This window comes from Bombina bombina, chromosome 3, assembly GCF_027579735.1.
Source record: "Bombina bombina isolate aBomBom1 chromosome 3, aBomBom1.pri, whole genome shotgun sequence".
Taxonomy (NCBI): Eukaryota; Metazoa; Chordata; class Amphibia; order Anura; family Bombinatoridae; genus Bombina; species Bombina bombina.
Genome location: NC_069501.1, coordinates 903164350 through 903189965, shown reverse-complemented (window position 1 = coordinate 903189965; position 25616 = coordinate 903164350). Strand labels below are relative to the sequence as shown.

At 39.1% G+C, this 25616-nt stretch overlaps 1 protein-coding gene across 1 annotated transcript in view; it reads right to left on the bottom strand.

Annotated features, from left to right (window-relative positions):
• Positions 1-4827: 4827 nt before the first annotated feature.
• MZT1 (mitotic spindle organizing protein 1) overlaps positions 4828-25616 on the bottom strand; it is a 50746-nt gene continuing 29957 nt past the window's right edge. The window contains exon 3 of the mRNA XM_053704931.1: positions 4828-5645. Within this exon, the coding sequence (XP_053560906.1) occupies positions 5622-5645 (24 nt within the window). The 3' untranslated portion in view covers positions 4828-5621. The remainder of the gene's footprint in view (positions 5646-25616) is intronic.

Genomic DNA, 25616 nt, shown 5'->3' with positions numbered 1-25616 from the left:
CATAGCACCAGTGCACGTTGACACCCACAGGGTTAATTCATCACACAGTAACACTAAGTTCAGGGAGTATTGAGCATCAATTTATGGGCAAAATAAACTTCATCTTGAAAATTACGGCTTAGCATTAAGTTCATATATAAGGCTACGATAACCATTTCCATCAATCAATTTCAACTTACAACAAAGTTACTATTGTTATTATCAAAAAAACAGGTAACTGTAAACTTCTATCGTAATGATAGGCGGACCCTTTACTGAAGATGAAGAGGATTGGCTGTTAGTAATATCGTCACCTTGGAGGTGTGACCATTAGCCTATAAAAGACCAGTATGTGAGCGGCGCGCTCACCCTTTGAAAAAGCCGCGAGGCGAAACATGTTAGGGACGTTAGGGTACTGGTGATGAGTCCTTGGAGCTCATGTATTTTTAGTTAGCCATAGGAACTTTGATCGTTTAATATTTTATACCGCAATATATTGATAGTAGTCGGGAGTGGGTAATGGGGGCAGAACGCTGATGCTTACACAAGCTGGTGGAAAACCTAACCGGTAGCAATACCGACACCACTTCTAAAAAATATAACTAAACAGGGCTGAATATCGTAATAATACGGTCTCGTTTGGTAATGCTAAACCGTGACTTTCTATATACATTCCTTTAGTAACTTTGTTTACTGGTTTGTTACTCAACACATCTATTGCATAGTTGATACAGCAGCGGTCACTTTATTTACAACCCTGAGCATATGATATTATGCCATTCAACTCAAAGGCATATTTATAACCTTTTGCTATATCTATCCGCTCTGTATATCAACGAAAACTGTATGCATGTAGTGGTTACCACTTGGTAACAATAACGATATTGATACCTTTATATAGGATTTTCTATAAAAATACAATAACAACTATAAAGGTCCCAGTCCCTAATACTAGGCATTTTTGCACTTAAAGGGATAAATATGATGGAACTTTAATAATGTTACATTAATCACATTGCTTTATTTGTAATAGATATCTTATACAGGATACAATAATATCGTTAAAAAACTGTGGATACATCTGCCTGACCCTGCATTTCCAAATATAAAAGACATTATTTAATACAGAGCATTAAGCCTTTATTTGTGTAGCGCAGGCTGGTACACAGCCACATATGTACGTGTGTACAGAAAACTGGGAACAATTTAAAGGGATTCTATAGAAAGTCCCTATCTTCACGCATAGTGAATCAAGTGTATAATCATTTAAGCCTCTTAACTATACATGTAGAAGTGTATTGCAACCGAATAAATAATTTAAAGGGACTCCACAGTAAGTTCACTATATCACTTTTAGTGAACCCAATTGCACAACTACTCACCAATCACCAACAACAACATATTGACTAAACATATTTAAGTTGTCATCTCTGGTGTATTTTGAAAATATAGAGAATAGCTATCAGCCCTCATACCATATATTTAATACATTTATAGATAGTATCTACCCACTACATCCACTAATATACGATCTACAAGTAATAGTATCTTGGCTCCTATGAGTGTTTTTAAATGTGTGTTTTTCCAATTTTAATTAACCCTTCAATAAAAGTTATTTTTTAAATTTAGTTTACTCTGCAAGTTTTGTCTTTGCTCTTTGCACATCCTTGCATGATTTTCTCTGTTACCACAATTTTTGTATCCAAGTAATCCCCAGAGTGCTATTAATGTAGTCTATTTCAGATAGGGTAACCAAACCTACCTGACAGTCTGTTGTTTAAAAAAAAACTTATATTGTGTAATTAAGCATTTAACAGTTTGTTTTATGTTTGGAAGATTTATTTTATGGTCTTAGGCTGCAAGTGAAAGATTTCCATTCATTTACAATTATTAAAAACTAGAAGATGTGAGAAGAGAAAAAAAAAAAGAATGCAAGAAAAGTCCTTTATACACTGGCAAATGCATAAAATGTCACGCTCCTCCAGGGAATTATAGCCGGTATAAAGTTTCATGTGTGTAAGACCAAGCCACAGCTATCAGGAGAGTAAGAAAGCTGGCAAGCAGAACTTTCTAGCTTTAGCAGCCTTCGTACAAATGATAAACAGGATTTTTTTTTCTGCTTAAAAGGGACATTGCACCGTAAATGTTTCAACTTTAATGTGTTACCAACAATCCCTTTAAATATTTCCTTAAAGGGATACTAAACCCATTTTTTTTTTTTTAATAAATCAGAGCATGCAATTTTAAGCAACTTTCTAAATTACTCCTATTAACAATTTTTATTTGTTCTCTGCTATCTTTATTTAAAAAGCAGGAATGTAAAGCATAGGAGCCAGCCCATTTTTGGTTGAGAACCAATAAGCAAGCGCTATCCATGGTGCTGAACCTTAAATGGTCCGGCTCCTAAGTTTTAAATTCCTGCTTTTTAAATAAAGATAGCAAGAGAATGAAGAAAAATGAATGAGTAAATTAGAAAGTTGCTTAAAATTGCATGCTCTGCCTGAATCATGAAATAAAAGTGCTAGCGACGGCTCTGAGCCGTTGCAAAGTTTCCCTCTCAGGTGCCAATGACGGCTCAGAGCCGTCACTAGTACTCCCCCACCTTCGTGGAGTTCTGGGGACCTCCATCTACTCCCACCCCGGCGATCTGGCCTGTATAGTGACAGGCATCGCCGGGGCTTCACGTTTTGTGCAGTGACGTCACGCACAATGACGTCACTGTGCAACTTTATTTAAAACTGACAATTATGAGTAATAGGGAGATGGGGGCATGCTGCTTAAATGCGTGTATCTCAGGCATCTAAGCAGCTACATACCCCCAAGACCCACCATTGGAAAGGTAACCTTTCTAATGGTGTAAGTATTTAAATGTGTATGACTTAAAAAAAAAAAAAAAAAAAAAAAGTAATATTTTTATAATCAGCCTTTTAGCGTGTGTGGAAGATGAGTAAAACACCCTCTTTACGCAGCTCTCTCCATCTTTCAAAACTTCTGTATATTTTTTGCATTAAAAATTACATATTCGTTTAAAAATATCTATTTTGTAAAAAGAATTAAAAAAATAAATTTAAAAACAAAATAGTCTTAACTTTACGGGGTTATGTCTGCAATCAGACAGCTGTAGCCACCTGAGAAATTAATAACATTAAATAAAGTACACATTTTTGGAAAGTACACCCTTTGGCGCATCAAATGGGGGGCTACAAGTATTGCTAGCACAAAAATAGACAATGTTATAATGTGTGTAAGCTGGATGATTATAGGGCGCACTCTCACACACTGTAATTGTTTTGCACTTGTTTGTGTGTAGTGTATATCTTGAGTCAAGCTTCAAACTGTATAGCGATATACGTGCTTTTTTTATTCTCTTCTGTGTAAACATATATAGTCTCTAGTTCACCTCACCGCAGTATGCACAAGAACATAGATTAGAATGTATGATGTAAATACGTATATCTATTACATCTATCGGTATCTCTATTAAACCAAAAGAGATTACCTTGTATCCACTGTGAAGTTCTATGCTTTTCTGCGTGGGTGGTATCGAGGCTCCTTGCAAGCTGGAAATGAGACACTCCTTAGTCTCACGAGAAGGGATCCCAGGATACTGTGTAATTAGTTTGCTGCAAGGAAGACACATCAGCCGCCTAGTTTGCAAGTAAAAACCGACTTTATTTAAAGTCAAAAATTAAGCATGGTACAAGTATGCTCGGGAGGGAGCACTAATAATGAAACGTCCGACGCGTTTCATCATTAAACGTCTGACGAAGTGCCTCCGGGCAGGAAACGCGTCGGACGTTTCATTCTTAGTGCTCCCTCCCGAGCATACTTGTACCATGCTTAATTTTTTACTTTAAATAAAGTCTGTTTTTACTTGCAAACTAGGCGGCTGATGTGTCTTCCTTGCAGCAAACTAATTACACAGTATAATGTGTGTAATATGGCTCTTTGCTAAAAATAAAATTTTTTTTATGCAAAGCACCATATTCCATTAATAATTGTTCACCTCAATTATGTGCTAAAGATACACGTAGCCCCTCATGTGATGCGTCAAAGGGTGTACTTTCTACAAATGTATGCTTTTGTGTACCATATTTTAATTTTCCAAGTTGCTAGAACTGTTTAATTGCAGACATGGCAATCTTGAAATCGTTTAAAAAAAAAAAAAAATATAGCATTTCAACTTTTATGGGTTATGTCTGCAATCAGACAGCTGTAGAAACTAAGATACATTAAATAAAAAGTACACATTTTTTGAAAGTACACCCCTTGACGCATCAAATGAGGGGCTAAATGTACTGCTAGCAGAAAAATAGACAATGTAATAATAGGTGGAATATGGCTCTTTGCTTAGAATTTTTTTTTTTTTAAGCAATGCAACTTATTCCATTAATTGCTGTGCACCCCAAATTCATGCTAGAAATACTTGTAGCCCCTCATTTAATGCACCAACGGGTGTACTTTCTGCAAATGTGTGCTTTGTGTACCCCATTTTAATTTCTCAGGAGGCTAGAACTGTTTAAATAGCTGCAAACAGTACAGTAAATTCTAAGATGCTGTTTTTGATCATTTATCAAATTGACATGCCTGCAATAAAACAGTGGGAAAAAAACTGAAAGGTTCTTAATTTCTGCTTATTTCAGACAAGTTACCTACTACAAATATTTATCCACACAGGTTTTGATGATAGAGCTTAGAAAAATAAATTACACACTATTATTTATTGAGTCAGCAGAAAAAAAAAATTACACTTTTCTCACATTTTACGCGCTATTTTTTAAACCTGATACATATATAATAATGGTATATTTTAAATCAGCTGGGTCTGCTGAAAAAAAAAAAACAATATATAGTTTGTATAGTTTATTCACACAAACTTCTAATAGTGTTTAAACGTAAACTTCAACAAAAAGCTTGAAACCAGCTTAGCACACAGGTGGGAAATGGCTTAGCAGGGTTAAACAAAATTAAAAGGGACATTAAACAAACATTTTCTTTCATGATTCAGACAGAAAATACAATTTTAAACATTCCAAAAATTACTTATCTAAATTTGCTCCTTTCTTTAGATATCCTTTGTTACAGAAATAGCAATGCACATGGGTCAGCTAATCACACAAGACATTTTTGTGCAGCCTCCAATCAACAGCTACTGAGCCTATCTAGATATGCTTTTCAGGAAAGAATATCAAGAGAATTAAGCAAATTAGAAAGTTGTTAAATTGTATTCTCTATCTGAATCATGAAAGAAAAATTTTGGCTTTAAATGTCCCTTTTACGTTTAGAATATAAACAAATAATCTGATGTGAGCATTAGAGGGACATTTACAAATAAATTATATCATGAAATGTCAGATATAAAGAAAAAAAACAAACATAATACATTATGTATTTACAGGATTCGAATTTGAAATGCTTTTTAGTGAAAAATGTTTCACTTAACATATCCTCCATTATCCATGTTTAATAAGTGTCAGTCCAACAACATATTGGCAATTCAGTTGTGTAACTTCAACAGCTAAATATAAATAAACATAAAAAAAACAAAACAGATCTGGCAGACAATCCCACTGTACTATCCATCTGTTGTTAATCTGAATTGACAGTGTTGTAAAGTTGCTTCAGACCCTCCCGTAGCTCCATTAACTCGATGTATTTTCTGCAGTCTGAAAGGAATAAATGTAAAGTTTTTATCAGACACATATTTCTGCTTAAAAAAGGTGGTGCATTTGTACCATAAGTAGGCTGACCATATTGCCGCTTTAAAAAGGGACACATATGAAAAATACATATGTCAGGGCTGTTTTCAGGGCTGTTTAAAGAAATGGTTTTGTATAAGAACCCTCACATATGTATTTTTCATATGTGTTCCTTCTTAAAGCGGCAATATGGTCAGCCTAACCATAAGACACCTGCACATAAACAAAAAGAGCAAAACTGATATTATCAGATTCAACATAATAGAATGAATTAATAATCCATACCATCCAGAGAAAAGTATGCAAAATCATTTTCATGCAAGCAACGATATAATAACTTGCACATTTTTATTTATTTATATAAAAAAGGGACACAAAGTCAAATTTGCAATGCACAGCTGTACTGAGCATGCATATTATACATGTCTGCTTGTTCTGAGTGCCAGCACTTTGCATACATCCTATTTTCGTGTTCAGCTTACCTGCATATGCTGGAAGAGTCACATGCACAAGAAAAAAATTTAACACAGTACTGCAGTTGCAAAAATGCTTTCAGTCAAATTTGAAATGTACTACTGTGCAATTCAAATTTGATTTATGTCCATTTAAGGTGTATGCTTAAAAAAATAAAAAGATAAACACGCTATATTGAGGCGCATGTAACAAATCAAATGACATAATACAAATGTTCCCTAACATTTTTAAATGATTTTAAAAAGGAGCATGAACCTAAACTTTTATTTCATGACTAAGATATTACTTCTATTATTACATTTGTGTCATTCACTTGGTATCCTTTGTTGATGGAGCAGCAATGCACTACCGGGAGCTAGCTAAACACATGAGGTTAGCCAATGTCAAAAAGGCATAAATGTGCAGTCCCTAAACTGCAGCTAGCTCCCAGTAGTACATCGTTGCTCCTGCGCCTGCCTATGTAGGTATGATTTTCAACAAAGGACACCAAGTAAAGAAATCAAATGCAATAGAATAATTTTGAATAATTGCCCACAATTTGGACACTAGCTAAATCATGAAAGATTCATTTTTACTTTTCTGCCCATTTAATGTAGACATTTTGAAGTGATTGCTATGGATACCAATACTGTGCATAAATTAAAGACCATAGCCTGACTTGTTATTTTTGCTTTTTTTATTGAATTTTTAACAAGTGTTAGAATAATATCACTAGATCACTATTATTACATGAGGTCATATTAACAAAATGATTCATCCCAGCTGTAAAATATCCAATAAAGAAAAAAAAGTGCCATATATTAATTTGTTTCCTACCGTCTGCTCACGCAGAATGGCAAGGCCACACCAATGCAAATTTAAACAAACTTGTATTTATTGTGAGAACATAAATTACAACCACCTCTTTAAATAAACATTTGGAGCATATCATCACATCACATGTATTCAATAACAGAACTAACACAAATCAATTGCTGTGATAAATTATATGGAAGCACTTAGTTCCCACTTTCTGTTCCCGGCTTGACAGATACATTTTCAAGGTTCCTGTTCGCCAACAAAGTTGCTATTTCAAAGCAACAATCTAGTTGAGTAGCGGTCGTGACTTGTGTCGATAGATAGTATTGCCCAAAGGTTTCATTCACAGCCTTTAGCTGCTACAAAGAGCCTACTCCACGCTACCAGCCACCACCCAAATAAAAGAAAACATGGGATTCCAGTGGGACAGTTTCTACATTTGAAACGGAACTGTTCTACTAAAGCCGCTTTTGAGAGACAAGCAGGTGAATTGGCACGAAAATTCAGAGAAAGGGGGTTTTCCAATAGAAGTTTTAAAAAAGCTTGGGTGAGAGCATGCATTACAAATAGACAAAGTATGCTTTACAGTACAAAATGCGTGGAAAAGGATGAAGCAAATTTGGGGTGTTTAATTACTCCATATATAATTGTCATTGGAGTAAAATACAGCACATATTGCGTAAACATTGACACATTTTGCGCACGGATAAAGCTTTTTGTCAGTTTCTCTCTCCAAACCCTTTGTTAACTGCAAAAAGGGCAGTAAGTCTTAGGGACAGCTAAGTACATTCTGAATTTGAAAAAAGGATGTCCCCTATAAACTGGCTAACTAGCCTGCAACAGAGAGTTGGGTGCCATCCATGTGGCAGGTGCAATTATTGCAGTAATATACAAAAAACTAAGATTTTTGGTAACAACTCACAAAAATGTTCAAAATTAGATAGTGGATAACTTGTAATACCTCAGGGGTCATTTATTTACTGTATTGTCCTTGCCCTAGATATTATGTAGGTAAAAAGGGGAAGGGAGCTCAAAGACAGAGTAAAAAAAGAGAATAGAAATTACATTAAGCAAAAAGACAGTCAAGTAGCTAGGCATTTTGCTGAATGTCATGGTGCCGATTATACGGGCTTAAAAGTCATAGGGATTGAACACCCAAAACCTAAAAGGTGGAGGAAATTATGATAAAGTACTTCAACAAGAAACAAAATGGATTTATAGGTTACAGACTCTATCCCCAAAAGGGTTAAATGAAAAAAATTAATTTGCTTGTTTTCTGTAATAAGCAATTACTTATATTTAAACTAAAATTGAAATTTTTTTTTTTTTAGCTTTTATGAGGTTGTGTTTTATAAAATAAATCTCTCAAGTTGTAATTAACTGTTATACAGTGGATATAAAAAGTCTACACACCCCTGTTAAAATGGCAGGTTTCTGTGATGTAAAAAAATTAGACAAAGATAAATCATTTCAAAACTTTTTCCACCTTTAATGTGACCTATAAACTATGCAACTCAATTGAAAAACAAACTGAAATCTTTTATGTGAAGGGAAGTAAAAATAAAATTATTTTATTACAGCACTCAGTCTTTTTGGGTATGAGTCTATCAGCATGGCCCATCTTGACTTGGCAAGATTTGCCCACTCTTTTTTGCAAAAACTCTCCAAATCTGTCAGATTGCGAGGGCATCTCCTGTGCACAGCCCTCTTCAGATCACCCCACAGATTTTCGATTGGATTCAGGTCTGGGCTCTGGCTGGGCCATTCCAAAACTTTAATCTTCTTCTAGTGAAGCCATTCCTTTGTTGATTTGGATGTATGCTTTGGGTCGTTGTCATGCTGAAAGATGAAGTTCCTCTTCATGTTCAGCTTTCTAGCAGAAGCCTGAAGGTTTTGTGGCAATATTGACTGGTATTTGGAACTGTTCATAATTCCCTCTAATTTGAATAAGGCCCCAGTTCCAGCTGAAGAAAAACAGCGCCAAAGCATGCTGCTGTCACCACCATGCTTCACTGTGGGTACGGTGTTCTTTTGGTGATGTGCTGTGTTTTTGCGCCAAACATATCTTTGGGAATTATTGCCAAAAAGTTCAACCTTGGTTTCATCAGACCATAACACCTTTTCTCACATGCTTTTGGGAGACTTCAGATGTGTTTTTGCTCAATTTAGCTGGACTTGGATGTTTTTCTTCATAAGAAAAGGCTTCCGTCTTGCCGTCTACCCCAAAGCCCAAACATATGAAGAATACGGGAGATTGTTGTCATATGTACTAAACAGCCAGTACTTGCCAGATATTCCTGCAGCTCCTTTAATGATGCTGTAGACCTCTTGGTAGCCTCCCAGACCAGTTTTCTTCTCGTATTTTCATCAATTTTGGAGGGACATACAGTTCTTGGTAATGTCACTGTTGTGCCATATGTTCTCCACTTGATGATGACTGTCTTCACTGTGTTCCATGGTATATCTAATGACTTGGAAATTCTTTTGTACCCTTCTCCTGACTGATACCTTTTAACAATGAGATCCCTCTGATGCTTTGGAAGCTCTCTCCGGACCATGGCTTTTGTGTAGGATGCGACTAAGAAAATGTCAGGAAGGACCTACTAGAACAGCTGAACTTTAGTCAGGGTTAATCAGAGGCACTTTAAATTATGGCAGGTGTGTGATGACTCTTATTTAACATGGTTTTGAATGTGAATGGTTAATTCTGAACACAGCTACATCCCCAGTGTATGTATATATGTATGTATATATATATATATATATATATATATATATATATATATATATATATATATATATATATATATATATATATATATATATATATATATATATATATATATATATATATATAGTGTGCACACTTATGCAACCACATTATTTTAGGTTTTTTTGTTTACATCCCTCCACATAAAAGATTTCAGTTTGTTTTTCAATTGAGTTGTGTAGTTTATAAGTCACATTAAATGTGGAAAACGTTCTGAAATGATTCATCTTTATCTAATTTTTACACATCACAGAAACCTGACATTTTAACAGGGGTGTGTAGACTTTTTATATCCACTGTATATAAATCAATTTTTAATTTAACTGTTAAGAAGTTGCTTGTTAATAAGTCAGTTTGTATTTAGTCAAATGGAATGATAATGTAAGCAAGTGGTTTTGATTATGCTGTTGCCTTTTTCAAAAAGTTTTAGTTCCACATAAATATAATAAAATATAATAAAGGTTAAATATCACCAGATTTTTGTAATATAGCTTTAAGAGGCTACACATTTGATTTATGGACACTATAAAAGGAGCCGTTTAGACTCATTGATGGAGATCTGACGAAGTCCTGGCAAAACCCAAAAGTGGGAGGGGCGAAACGCATCATCTGGCATTACACATGGTGTTGGTTTGGTGAATGACCGCTCACGCTGCAAGTTACAAATGCTGATTCACATCCAGAGTTGCAGCTAAAGGCTGTGAATTAAACCTTTGGGCAATACTATGTATCGACACAAGTCACGACCGCTACTCAACTAGATTGTTGCTTTGAAATAGCAACTTTGCTGGCGAACAGGAACCTTGAAAATTTGTTATCTGACAAGCCGGGAACAGGAACCTTGGAAATTTGTTACCTGACAAACCGGGACATTTCAAATACCAAGCAGCAAGTGTGGTGAGATGTATTTATGCTTTGACTAGACACATGATTTTCCCTTAGTGTGTAATTGGCAATAATCTTTCGAAAAATAAGAGGGATAAGCTCATAGTCCAAATTATATAAAGATACTAACGCAATTGTCAGAATACCTGGACATACCTTGTCGTGCATATATATTAACTTTTTGCCCTGTATTCACTTGGAGCGTGCTTCGGCACCAAGTGTTCTAAATATCTTACAGAAAATAAGTTTCAACTCAGGTTGCTGGGAAGCGTGCTATTTGCACTAAGTGCTTCCATATAATTTATCACAGCAATTGATTTGTGTTAGTTCTGTTATTGAATACATGTGATGTGATATTATGCTATAAATGTTTTTTTTAAAGAGGTGGTTCTAATTTATGTTCTCACAATAAATACAAGTATGTTTAAATTTGCATTGGTGCGGCCTTGCGATTCTTTGACATTTGAAAATTGATCATTTGTCCTTTCTTCTATTTTCATATAATATTGTTTAATGGCTGCACGCACATTGCATTTTTTTAGAAAATTAACATTTTTGGAGTGCCACGCAAATATTATAGAAATGATGAATAACTTCTCTCTGCTGTCGGATATTCACGTAGCGAAGTCATTGAATTTCAGTCTTTTCAGTGTCGATCTACTATATGATCGTTTGAGACTTCTGGCAGCCAGATTGTTTATAAGTGTTACGGTAAGGCACAGTCTGAGGTGTAGGGGTCCTGAATGGTTTATTTTTTAAAATAATTTTTGCATAACGTTAAAGGGACAGTCTACACCAGAATTTTTATCGTTTTAAAAGATAGATAATCCCTTTATTACCCATTCCCCAGTTTTGCATAACAAACACAGTTATAATAATATACTTTTAACCTCTGTGATCATCTTGTATCTAAGTCTCTGCAAACTGCCCCTTTATTTCAGTTCTTTTGACAGACTTTCAGTCTAGCCAATCAGTGCCTGCTCCCAGATAACTTCACATACACAGTGTTATCTATATGAAATACGTGAACTAACACCCTCTAGTGGTGAAAAACTGTTAAAATGCATTCTGAAAAGAGGTGGCCTTCAAGGACTAAGAAATTAGCATATGAACCTCCTAGGTTAAGATTTCAACTAAGAATACCAAGAGAACAAAGCAAAATTGGTGATAAAAGTAAATTGGAAAATTGTTTAAAATTACATGCGCTATCTGAATCATGAAAGTTTATTTTGGCCTAGACCAGGCATGTCCAAAGTCCGGCCCGCGGGCCAATTGCGGCACGAGTACCGGACTGATATGGCCCCACAGATAATTTTACAAATATACATTATACGGCCCCCCAGTGAGTCCCCGACCGCCGCTCAGTTAATTCCCAGAGCGCCACTCAGTGAGTCCCCGAGCGCCGCTCAGGACTCCTGAGATCTCTGGTTTGACGTCATCAGCCGGCACAGGAAGAAGGGGAAAGCCCAAATCTCGCGAGATATCGGACGCATTGGAATCTGGCCAATTTTCATAATAGCACCGAAACGTCTTACAGGAATAAGCAAGGAGATATTTCAAGGTATAAAAAGTTAAATTTATGACATGTCATTCAATGTAAAAACATAAAAGGCACAGCATACACAGCTTTTTCTTGGGAGAAACGTTATGAACATTCACATACCTACCCTGTGTACTTTAACCGCATTAGTGGGACTCTGAGGAGAGTAGTATTCACAGTTGCATACATAAGAGATCTATAATTACATACACATAGTTATATAATACTGGACTGTATCCAATTTTAATAATGGCAACTATAAATAAGAAAAGAAAAGTTGACAGTGAGGGACGCCGCTTCCAGGACAGGTGGAAAATTGAATATTTTTTCACTGAAATACAGAATCACTGTGTTTGTCTGATATGCCAAGAGACTGTGGCTGTTTATAAGGAATTCAATGTTAACTGAAACTTAAATGAGACACTACCAGTCGAGACATAGCACAAATTATGACAAGCTAACAGGGCGTGACCGTAGTGAAAAAATTGAAGCAACTTGAAACTGTTTTAATGTCACAACAGCGATTTTTTACAAAAGCCTGTGAGTCAAATGAAAATGCCAAAAGGGCTAGCTATGAGGTGGCAACGTTAATTGCTAAAAATTGCAAATCTTTTGCTGAGGGTGACTTTATCAAAGAATGCGTTATGAAAATGGTGCAGAATATCTGTCCCGAGAAGAAGCAAGAGTTTTCCAAAATTTGCCCGGCTCGTAACACTGTAGCACTGAGAATTGAAGAAATTTCATCAGATATTAAGAGACAGTTAACGTCAAAAGGAGTTGAGTTTGACTTCTTTTCAATAGCCTGTGATGAAAGCACGGACCTCTCTGATACAGCTCAGTTGCTGATTTTTCTGAGAGGGGTGGACGATGAAATGAATGTGACTGAAGAGCTACTTGACCTCCAGAACCTTAAGAACCAAACAAGAGGACATTATTTATTTGTTTCTGTTAGTTCTGCCATAGATGACATGAAAATGCCTTGGAACAAAGTTACTGGGATTATTACTGATGGGGCACCTGCCATGGCTGGTTAATGAAGTGGATTATCAACCCTAATCTGTAACAAGGTGATCAAAGAAGGAGGCAAAGCTATTAAACTTCATTGTATCATTCATCAACAAGTTCTCTGTGCTAAACATCTCAAATATGATCATGTTATGAAACCGGTGCAAAAGACCATTCATTTTATTCGCTCTAAAGCCCTGTGCCACCGCCAGTTTAAACAGTTTCTACTGGATATCCAGGCTGAATACGAAGATGTTTTATATCATGATGTAAGATGGCTCAGTCGGGGATCTGCACTGCAGCGTTTCTACTCTCTCAGAAATTAAATTGGAGAATTCTTGGAAACAAAGGGACAACCGATGCGTGAACTATCTGATCCTATTTGGCTGGCTGATTTGAGGTTTCTAGTCGACATAACAAAGCATCTGAATGTACTGAACACGAGTCTTCAGGGCAAAGATGCAGCGGTGAACCAGCTTTATTCACACCTCAAAGCCTTTGGAACAAAGCTGCAACTTTTCCTAAGGCATTTATCACAAACAGAGCCAAATACCATTCATTTTTCAGCGTTGCAGGAAATAATGAACAGTTTTCCACATGATGATATCAGTGCGCAAACGAGCAGGTATGCAGCAGACATCACATCTCTGGCTGGGGAGTTTAAACGGCGCTCTCAAGATTTTGCAGCTATTGAAAAGGAGATCAGCCTTTTCTCCTCTCCATTCTCTGTTGACCCCAACGATGCTCCAGATCAGCTGCAGCTTGAGCTCATTGAGCTACATTGTGACAGCGAGTTACGCAGTCATCACCAACAGCTCTCTCTTGTGAATTTTTACCGCCAACTGGATAAGAGCCGGTTTCAAGAGATTCGAACATTGGCTAAGAAAATGCTGAGCTTGCTTGGCTTAACATATTTGTGTGAGAAGACATTCTCTGTTATGAACTTTAACAAGAACCGTGTGAGGACAAGACTAAGTGACTCTCACCTGCGTGACATTTTGCGCATCAAAACCACAGCCTTTGAACCAGACCTAGTCTATGTGCTGCAGTCCAGATCTCAGTTTCCCCCTTCACATTAGTGCAGGCAAGTTTTTTTTTTCACTTGAGATGAATACATTGTAAAATCTCAGTTAATGTCAGTTTAAATCAGTTATAAATATATTTGAACACATGTAATGTACTTTACAATGTTCCTGACATATTTCAGCTTCCTGTTTTTTTATATTAAAGGCAGAGTGATTTAACACCTGTTTAGATTTGTCATCCAAGTCACAAAATGTAAAAGTATGCCGTTTTCAATAAACTTTGCATAAAATAGTTAATTTGCATTTATTTTAAAATGGTTCAAAGAATGTCAGGCAAAATGGTCGGCCCTCGCACATGTTCACTTCATGAAATCTGGCACTCTTTCAAAAAAGTTTGGACTCCCCTGGCCTAGACTGTCCCTTTAAGCGGGTGTGGTATTAAAAATTCTTAAAGTGGGAGGACTTCCGGTTGGAGGCGGGGCCGACAGGTAGCTGCAGGTGTCTCTGAAGCTCCGTGCCTCTATGTGAGGCTCAAACCACCTACAACCTACGCTGTTTTCCCTTGGCCTACACTAGGCTTGGGTACCAGGATCACGATCCGGCGAGGGAAGTCTACCGATACAGCCTAATGGTGCACGGTGGCTGGTGCACAGTTATTCCTTGGTGACGACCGCTGCTGGATACCACCAAAAGTTTTATCTAACTGATGGACTCTGCCTATCCCCCCAGTGATCGCACTACAGCTTACCCGGACGTGGGACTGTCGGTGAGCTGCCTCTGGCCGTGCCGGGCCCTGCCACACTGGTCCCTGGGTGCCTGGTTTCACCCGACTTGGAAGCGCGCTGCTTTGGCCCACCTGGAGGGGCCATCTTTTCTGCACTAACACCTGAGTCCCCTGGTAGTGACGCAAGGGCCGGCGTGTGTGGTTCAACCCCGCTCCGCCCCTGGAGCCTCGGATCTGCTGCACTGAGGTGCCTGGTGAGATTCCGCACCCGGCCGGCTTGGATTTTCCTGAAGGTGGTCCCGCTGGGCCTCCGTATCACTCACACAAACGTCATCTTCTGGGGGCCCGCTACACATCACGCTCCTGCGCCGATAGTCCGCAAGGATAGCGGAAGTGCTGAGGGAGGCACTATCTTGGTAGAAGCTGTGACGGCCCACAAACAAGGTACTGTTCCCGGTCTTTGGCCAAAATGTACAAGGGTCTTGGTTTAATTTGCAGACCGTAGGCAATGGGACAAGACTATGTTACTATGGGCTACAGGTTCAATTTAATTCTGTAGCGTTGGAGCCGGTATTGCTCATTTGCCTACCCCTGAGTAAAAAATATTTCTGGGACTTCGGAAACGGAGTGAGGAGCCTCAGGACAGGGGCCGGTGCCGTGTTGTGCTACACAGGTTGAGACCTCTGGATATCACTCCTTTTCTATTTGGGCACACTTAAGAGTGTGGCTGAATTGGAGCTATGCAGTATACTTGACTCTAACCACTGTAACCTTATGGTTTTTCCCATTTATCAAGGTTCCCTTATCATGAAAAGTTCTACAGCTGGACTTGTTAAGTGAAGGTTCATACTGGGTTGCAAGAACCTGGGGGACTTAGTCCTACTAAGCAGACTTTTTGGTTTTTCCAATGCCTTTATTTTGATTTTGTTTCTTGTTTTTCTTTTGTTTTCTGCTTGTTTTTTGTGTTCTAATTACTGATATATTTTGTTCATTACGAAAGTTTTTTCTACAAATGTATGCAGTTAATTTGGGGGGTTGTTTCCTGTGTTGCCTCTCTTTTTATTTAGACACATAGTTGGGCACTATACTAAGACACAGCATTTTTTCACCAGATACATTTCAAACTGCCTGTTGATACCCAAAGCTTCTAACTTGTTTTAGTGGCAAGCAAATTCTGCATGCTTGCTACTACGCCAGGTAATAGAAGATTTTTTTTTTTTTTTTTTGCTTAGGAATGATTGTCTGTTAGCTTGGAAATAATTCAAGGTTTACACTTAATATATAAGTAATTTACTTGCACATTGTTATTTAGCACAGTTCTCTATTCAGAGGGTATATAACGTTAGAATCGCAGTCAAGGGTGTACCTTAATATAAGGTGGGTTTAATCACATTAGTAGTAACTATGTTATTATCTCCTTGGTTAAGGGCATATAACCACTAAGCTACCTAACTCACTCTAATTTGCACGAATATATGCTCTATTGAAAGCACCTCTTTCAAAAAACACTTGACTGGAAGAGAGAGGGTGGGGTAGGGTAGAGGGAACTTTTTTTTTTTTTTTTTCCTTCTGCTCCCTCTTGTTTGTTCGTGTTCCCCTCCCCCTCTCCCTCTTTCAGAAGCACTTGCACTTTACTAATACTCTCTAGGACTTTGTCTTAATATCTCGGTCCATAGTGGGTTAACTGTACAGAAAGTTCCGTAAGTGGATCAAGACAGCCTCTAGATCCAAGAATAGGCAAGCCTGTAGAACCAGTCAGATATAGTCATATTTTTGTGGGTTCCGGCACACTGTGCCCGTCTTAGGACCCCGATACGCCTTACTCTCCGTCTCCCTCCCTCCTTTTCCCTTTCTATAAATTTTTTTTTTTTTTTTATATAGACCTTGAATAATTTATCTAAAGGCCCTTTGGTTCATGGACAGATACATGCTCCAAAGGAGTTCACCCTCCAATATGCCCCCCAAAGCTAAAGATAAAAAAGGGAGTGGCAGGACTCTGGATGCCAGCATTGACACTCCCCGAGAGAAAGGGAGCCCCTCGGGTAATAGTATGACAGAATATGCAGCGGAAGTGGCTAAAATCCTGCTACCGCAATTTGATCTGATTAAGCGCGAGATTAGGAACGAGATTTCCAATCTCACGGCAGAGGTTCGGCAGTTTTCATCAAGACTAGATGAAGCTGAAAACAGAGTGTCCGATCTAGAAGACAGGCTTAATATTCATGATTCCACTGTGGATGCACACAGTAAAACGATAGTTGCGTTACAAGCAAAGATCGAAGATCTTGAGGATCGCTCAAGACGTAATAATCTAAAAGTGATTGGCCTCCCCGAGTCGCCCGAATTTCAAGATTTACTGAATTTTGTAACCAATACATTACCCAAGGCATTGTTGATTCCAGCTCCTGCCACTCCCTTTCAGATTGAGAGGGCACACAGAATAGGCCCACGCAGGGAACAAACCGAGGGCCAGAGACCGAGGCCTGTGATATTTAAGTTTGTAAACTTCCAAGACAAATTACTATACCTTAAGTATTACAGGAAAAGTATGCCCTTAGTTTTGGACTCGCATAAGTTACTACTTTTTCAAGATTTCTCCTCTGAAACTCTATCTAAGAGAAGAGACATGTCTTTTTTCTATGGTAGATTACAGAAAGAAAATTAGAACATCAAAATGTTTTACCCTGCAAAATTGGTGGTATCCAAAAAAGGAATTTCTCATACGCTAAATAATGTCTTGGAAGCTGATAATTTCTGTCGAGAAGCAGGCGTTCCTTAAAACAGCTTGAGTCAATATTACGGGTTCTCCCAGAAGTTTTCGTGTGGTTAAAAGTATGGCTCTGTGTGGGTTTTTTTTTTTCTTTTTTTTTGTGGTTCTTTCTCTTTCTCTCTCGCCCCCTCCCTGTTCCCTCTCCCGCGCCCCTGCGGCCCTTGCTCCATTGCATTCGGAGGTCTTCTTCCTCCGTATCTGCATGACAATAGATGTAGGATTTGATGGCTCTTAATATTAATTTATTTTCCTGGAACGTCGGCGGCATAACCTCCCCAATTAAACGGAAATCTATAATAAAGTACTCAGGGAAATTCAACCCTGATATAGTTTTTCTTCAGGAACTACACCTGAAACCTCCAGAAATTCCCAAACTGAAGAGTAAATGGGTAGGGGAGGTTATAGCCGCTACTTCTACAACCAGGAAAAGGGGGGTAGCCATTTTGCTGAATCGGAATCTGGAGTATAAAATAACTAACACTGAAGTGGATCCTGAAGGCAGATTCCTGATATTGGAGATTGTGATTAAAAAGATCAAATATACACTATGTAACATTTATGGTCCTAACCAAATTGATCAGAATTTCTGGGCGGCCTTAATGGCTAGATTACACAGATTTATAGGGCATAATTTAATTGTTGCAGGTGATTTTAATTTGACAGCTGACGCAACTTTAGATTGCTCTAAAAAAAGAGCCCTTAACAGCAGAGGTAGAAAAGTGCGCATTTTTCAGAAATTCTGCTCACAGTTGGGCTTAGTAGATATCTGGCGGGTACAGAACCCGGATGCGCGAGTATTCACATGTGTATCACATGCTCAGCAAGCCTTCTCCAGGATTGATTACTTTTTGGTGTCGGACTCGTTAATAAGCTGGGACTGGGTCACTAAAATTGAAGATATAGTTATATCGGATCACGCTGCCATCTTACTGCACTGCAAACCTAATAGTTCGAATTCAGGGAATAAGCATATATATTTTCCTAGATTCTTAAGTAACAACCCCAGTTTTCAAAACTGGCTACAAATTAAGTGGGCAGATTATCATAAGATCAATGGTAACTACCTGGACAAAGTGGAAGTGTTTTGGGAGGCTTCTAAGGCCGTCTTACGCGGCGAAATCAAATCATATATGATACACTGGAAGAAGAAGTGTAGTCAGGCGGCTAGACAGTGTGCAAATCAAGTAAAAAACTCGTTTAGAGCGTATTTAAACAATCCTAGCAGAGGACACTGGGACGCTTATGTAAGGGCCAAGGCATTTCGTGACATCCAGATTAAGCAGAATAGCGCACTAGAGGAACTTAGAACTAAAGCTCGATACAGTGGGTTCGTAGGTAGATCCGCTAAGTTCCTAGCCAGAATAGCTAAATCCTCACCTAGGCAGGTAATCTCTGCCATTAAACAAGGTACAAAGAGGTTCACGAGCCACCCCGACATCGAACGAGTGTTTTTTGATTTTTTTCAAGACTTGTACAAATCAGAACCGTCCAATGCAGGACAGCAAATAAAATTCTGGTCGAAGATCAAGACCCCGAGACTAGCGCTGGAAGCCTTGGAAGTTATTAACGCTCCCATTTCTGAGGAGGAGATCAGATCTGCAATTAAGAACGCTAAATCCAACAAAGCGGCCGGGCCCGACTCTTTCCCCATTGAATTTTATCGAATATTACAAGCTCAGGTGACCCCTATTCTGTCTAGGTTATTCAATTTCTATTTTTCAGATAATATCAATTGCTCGCCTTCTTTTGCCGCAGCAAACATAACGTTAATCTTAAAAAAGGGCAAGGACCCGGAGCTTCCTAGTTCATTTAGACCTATTTCTGTCCTTAATACCGACTATAAACTATTAGCATCTATCATAGCTTCCAGATTAAAACCTTATATCGGGGACCTAATCCATGAGAACCAATCCGGATTCATGCCCGGCCGGAATCCTGTGAGAAATACCAGGAAATTATTAGTTCTCATTGAGTCTTATTGGAACAAATACAAGGCCTCTTATAGTAATGATACTCACGATAAGGCCATTCTTACGGTCGACGCGGAGAAGGCCTTCGACCGGGTCGGGTGGGACCATCTATTCACTACTCTAGAGAAGTTCGGTTTCTCCGGGTTTTTTCATAATTATATCAGGTTAATCTATAGTGCCCCCACTTCATCGGTCATTATTAACAATGTGACCTCCCAGCGATTTATTATGCATAGAGGGACCAGACAGGGGTGTCCGCTATCCCCCCTATTATTTAATATCAGTTTGGAACCGCTGGCCATACGATTACGTCAAGAACTAGAAGGTATTTTGTTTGCAGGTGAGAAACTGGTCCTTCTATCATACGCGGATGATCTATTGATATGTCTATCTAATCTTTCGGTTTCGTTGCCAATTCTCCAGGATATTATCCAGGAGTTTGGTGAGATCTCCGGATTCCGGGTTAACACATCGAAATCAGAATTAATGTGGCTCTATAGACATCCATTAGGTGATGTAAAACATCCCTTTGTCGAAGTCTCTCAGATTAATTATTTGGGGCTTTATATTTCCAGAAACCCAGAGGATTGGTACAAGTTGAATTACGCGTTCGGGGTTAGCTGCTGTAAAAAAAAAAACTGGATGAATGGACCTCACTGCCTATTTCTTTATCTGCACGGGTAACATTAATTAAATCAATCATTTTCCCGAAACTTATGTACATATTTCAAAATATTCCGATATTTCTACACCATAAAGACATTGTCGCATATAATAGTGCTTGCTCCAGATTTCTATGGAAAGGGAGTAAACCACGGATCGCCGTTCATCGACTCATGAATTCTAAGCTGGCCGCCGGCCTCGCACTTCCTAACATCCAGATGTATAATCTAGTGACCATAGCTAGATTTGCATTAGATTGGATAACGGGTAAGGACCAGATCTCGGCGTCCATTTGGGAGTCGCGGGTTGTGGCCCCGTTTAATCTGAAGGCTTTATTACATTGTCTGATGACCTCTCTCCCTTCGAACATATTTAGTCTGTCCACATTTAGGAATATAATTATAGCATGGCAGAGGTTGTGTACTGCGTTAGATTACTCCCCGTATCTCTCACAATATCTACCCATATGCGGTAATCCCAATTTTTGCCCCGGACTCTCAAGTCAGATATTTAAAGACTGGGATTTGAAAGGCTTAAATGCCATGAGTCAATTTCGGAGACCTGACGGATATCTATTAACCTATACTGAAATTGCAAATAAATTCAGTCTAGGGTCACGAGAATTTTACGCCTACCTTCAAGTCAGACATTTCTTACAGGAGCTGCATAATAACTTCGGCAATAACTGGTCTTTGGGCGAGCTACAGCCCAGGATCTCCCTATATGCAGCAGGGAAATTTGGAATTTCCCCTCTATATCAACTTGTAACTCAGAAAGCTTCGGATTTACAGGTAGGCGAGATGATTACTAAATGGTCTATCCAATTCCCTGACATAGATGAGCAAACCATTGTAGGAAGCTTTAAAATTATTCAACAGAATTGGGTCCCCACCGTTTGGAGAGAATCTCAGATAAAAATCGGGCTTAAGAGGTATTTTACCCCTGGCTTGCTTTCGAAATGGTATAATGCAAAGGTTTTATGCTCCAGATGCTCGCGGATGGATGCAGACTTATTCCATTGTCTATGGGGTTGCCCAAAAATTCAACAATTTTGGAGTAAGATTGCATATTGGATGACCGTGGTCTTAAAACTGGAGCATGAGTTAGTTCCCATTGAGATTTTCTTTTTGGTGAGATATCAAGGTCTTAAAAAAAAAACTATCGTCTGATAAACACAATAATACTAACGGGGCGCAATCTCATTTTTAAACTATGGAAGTCATGTTCGGCTCCCACATTGGTTCAGCTTAAAGCAGCGGTAGTCAGTCAATATACAATAGAGCAGTACAATATGCCCTCCCCGCACGATCAATACTTGCCCGCGTTCTTCAGAAAATGGGAGAAATTTATAAGATCCCTGCCTCCAGCTTATCAGAAAAAAATGATTAAACCATTTAGGGAATCCGACTACGTTTTGACAAATATTCTAGCAGGCCATTTTCCCGAGAACTGGGCGGAGGACGCGGAGTGAGGGTCGGGGGGGGGGGGTGGGGGCGATATGAGAGGGACCCCTTTTTTTTTTTTTGTGGGTTTTCTGTCTCGGTGTGGCCTGTTTGTCATGTACTTTGTGGTAATATGGCTGACTGATGAATCTGTACCATTCCTGGTTATATATTATATACTGATATATAAGTTGTAACTAAATGGGCAGGGGAAGGGAGGGGAAGAGAGGGGCTCATAGGCGCGAGGAGTCCAGGCGTATTAGGGCAGGAGTGCCGGAGCCCACTATATATATCTAAGGTGGGGTCTTGTTTGCGTAAATTGGCAGTAGTATAATTATAGAGATGAATTATTGATAGATCAGTTCGGTCAAGAATGTTAGTGACCGCTTGTAATTTGGTGTAATATCTTTCTGCATATGTTGGTTGTTTCTAGGGTTTCTGTATATATAGTATATGTCTAGACACTGTAATGTTGAGATCACTAGTAATCGCTGGGTGGAGATACCCAGTGTCTTAGATGTAATTTGATACAACATATCTGTGGTGTACTCTCTTATTTTCATGTATTAGTATATTTTGTAAAAATTGTTTTTGTGTGTAAAACATATGCTTTTGTTATTATCTCTTGATACAAATAAAACAATTTAAACAAGAAAAAAAAAAAAAAATTCTTAAAGTGACAGTGTATTTAAAAAAAAAAAAAAATAAAGACTTTTTTGACAAATGCTTATGCCTTGAGGCACAAATTGTTTTGCCTATGCAATTCTGTGCTGCATGCTTAGCTAGAACACTTCAATTTAAAGATAAATTGTTGCCCTCTAAGCCCAATGTCTCTCAGGATGATGTTGTTCAGGCAACGCCACAGCTTTCTCCTCAAACATCCCAAGCCTCTAGGGCGTCAAATGCAGTGCCCTGCAGTTCCTCTCAGCTTCCTGGAGGAGGTTATTTGCCTGCAGATTTTGCTGCACAGGTATCATCTGCGGTATCTGCTTTTCCTATGTTGTGGAAAAGCAAGAGGAAAAACTAAACATTTTTTCAGATAGTAAGGTATCTGTCCCATTTCCTGCTACGCAGGTTACCCTACCTCATAAGTCTGATGAGGAGGACATGTAGCCTCTGAGGGTGAAATTTCAGATTTGAACAGTATAATTCTTTCATCTGATACTGAAGAAGTAAACTTCAGATTTAAGCTTGAACATCTTTGTTTACTGTTAAAGGAGATATTGGCTACTTTGGACGACTCCGATACTTCTGTCATTGTCAACGCTAAGAAGTCTAGTAAACTTCATAAATACAATGATCTGCAAACACTCACGCCACAGATTTTAATAAATACAATGATGTTCCTTCCTCTGTGGAAGGGTTTCCTGTTCCAGACAGTGTGACTGAGATTATTTCACAGGAATGGGAGAAGCCAGGGATACCTTTCTCCCTGTCTCCCGTCTTTAAAAAGATATTTCCTTTTGCTGACTCCATTAAAGATTCATGGCGCACGGTGCCTAAAATAGAAGGGACTATTTCTACTTTGGCTAAGAGAACTACGATCCCTATAGAGGATAGCTGCTCCTTTAAGGATCCCATGGACAAAAAACTGGAGACTTATTTCAAAAAGATGTATGTTCATCAATGTCTTCAATGGCAACCTGCAGTTTGTATTGACACAGTAGCAAGTGCGGCATCTTATTGGTGCGACACCTTGTCTGAATCAATTTTAGTAGAGGCTTGGTTGGATGAGATCCAAGATAGGATTAAGGCTCTTAAACTAGCCAATTCCTTTATTTATGATGCTAACATGCAAGTTATTAGACTGGGAGCCAAGATGTCTAGCTTCACTGTCTTAGCCCATAGGGCTATGTGGCTAAAATCTTGGTCAGCTGATGTTACCTCCAAGTTCAAGCTTCTGGCGCTTCCTTACAAGGGTAAGACCTTGTTTGGACCTGGTCTGACAGAAATATTTGATATTACGGGTGGAAAAGGGTCTTTTCTACCACAAGACAAGAACAACAGACCTAAAGGACGTCAAAGTAATTTTTGTTCCTTTTGTAACTTCAAAAAAAGGTCAATAGTCTTCCTCTCCCTCTTCCAAGCAGGAACAGTCCAAGTCTTCTTGGGAAGCGAATCAATCTTGGAATAAAGGGAAGCAATCAAAGAAACCCTCAGCTGAGTCTAAGTCAGCATGAATGGTCGGCCCCCGATCCAGGATCGGATCAAGCGTGGATACAAGATGTCCCAGATCCTTGGGCTGTGGACATCGTATCTCAGGGTTACAAAATAGAACAACTTTCCCTCCCAGAGGCAGATTCCACCTCTCAAGATTATCTGCAGGCTAGGTAAAAAGATAGGCATTCTTGAACTGCGTTCATGACCTTTCCTCCGTGGGAGTGATTGTTCCAGTAAGAGAAAAGGGTCTAGGATTCTATTCAAATCTGTTCACGGTTCCCCCCCTTCAAAAAAGGGTAACTTTTCGACTTATTTTAGAGTGAAAGTGTCTCAACAAGTTTCTCAGGGTACCATCCTTTAAAATGGAAACCATTGGTTCTATTCTTCCTTTGGTTCAAGAGGGTCAGTTCATGTCGACCATAGACCTGAAGGATGCGTATCTTCAGGTTCCCATCCAAAGAGATCATCACAAGTTCCTGAAATTCGCCTTTCTAGACAAACACTTTGAGTTTGTGGCTCTTCTGTTTGGCCTTGCCACAGCTCCCAGAATTTTCTCAAAGGTTCTGGTGGCTCTCTTGGCAGTGATCAGGTCTCGGGGAATTGCAGTGGCGCCCTATCTGGATGACATATTTGTTCAGGCGCCATCTTTTCAACAAGTAAACTCTCATACAGAGATCTTCTTGTTTTTTCTACATTCCCACGGATGGAAAGTGAATCTGGAAAAAGAGTTCCCTTGTTCCAGCTAAAAAGGTGGTTTTCTTAGGAACCATAATAGATTCCCAATCTATGAAAAATTTTCTGACAGAGGTCAGAAAATCCAAGATTCTTGCCTCTCTCTTCAGTCTGTTCGGCCGTCAGTTGCTCAATGTATGGTGTTAATTGATCTTATGGTCGCTTCCTTGGACATCATTCCATTTGCTCGATTCCATTTGAGAGCTCTGCAGTTATGCATGCTCAGACAATGGAACGGAGACCATTTGGATCTGTGTCAAAGGATAGATCTAGACCAGTTGACAAGAGACTCTCCCATGGTGGCTTGCTCAGGAGCATTTGTTTCAGGGCACATGCTTCTGGAGACCTTCCTGGTTGATAGTGACCACCGACGCCAGCCTGCTAGGCTGGGGAGCAGTCTGGGACTCGTTAAAGGCTCAGGAACTATAGACTCTGAGGAGTCTGCTCTTCCAATAAACATCTTGGATTTGAGAGCGATTTACAATGCTCTGATGGCTTGGCCTCAATTGTCCTTAGCCCTGTTTATCAGGTTCCAGTCAGACAACATCACCTCAGTGGCTTACATCAACCACCAGGGAGGAACTCGGACTTCCTTAGCCATGAAAGAGGTGCCTCAGAAGCTCACAATTGCTGCCTGCCATACACATTCCAGCAGTAGACAACTGGGAAGCCAATTAAGGAGGTGTTCTCCAGGTTAACCCTCAAGTGGGGGGTGCCGGAGTTTGATCTGATGGCGTCCCCGCAGAACGCCAAGCTTCCAAGGTACAGTTCAAGATCAAGAGATCCGCAGGCCGCTCAGATGCTCTGGCGGTTCCTTGGGTTTTTGGTTTACCATACCCGTTTCCTCCATTTGCGCTCCTTTTACAAGTCATTGCTCGTATCAAACAGGAAAGAGCGTAGGTAATTCTAATAGCTCCTGCATGGCCTCGCAGGATCTGGTATGCAGACCTAGTAAAGATGTCATCTCTGCCACCTTGGGG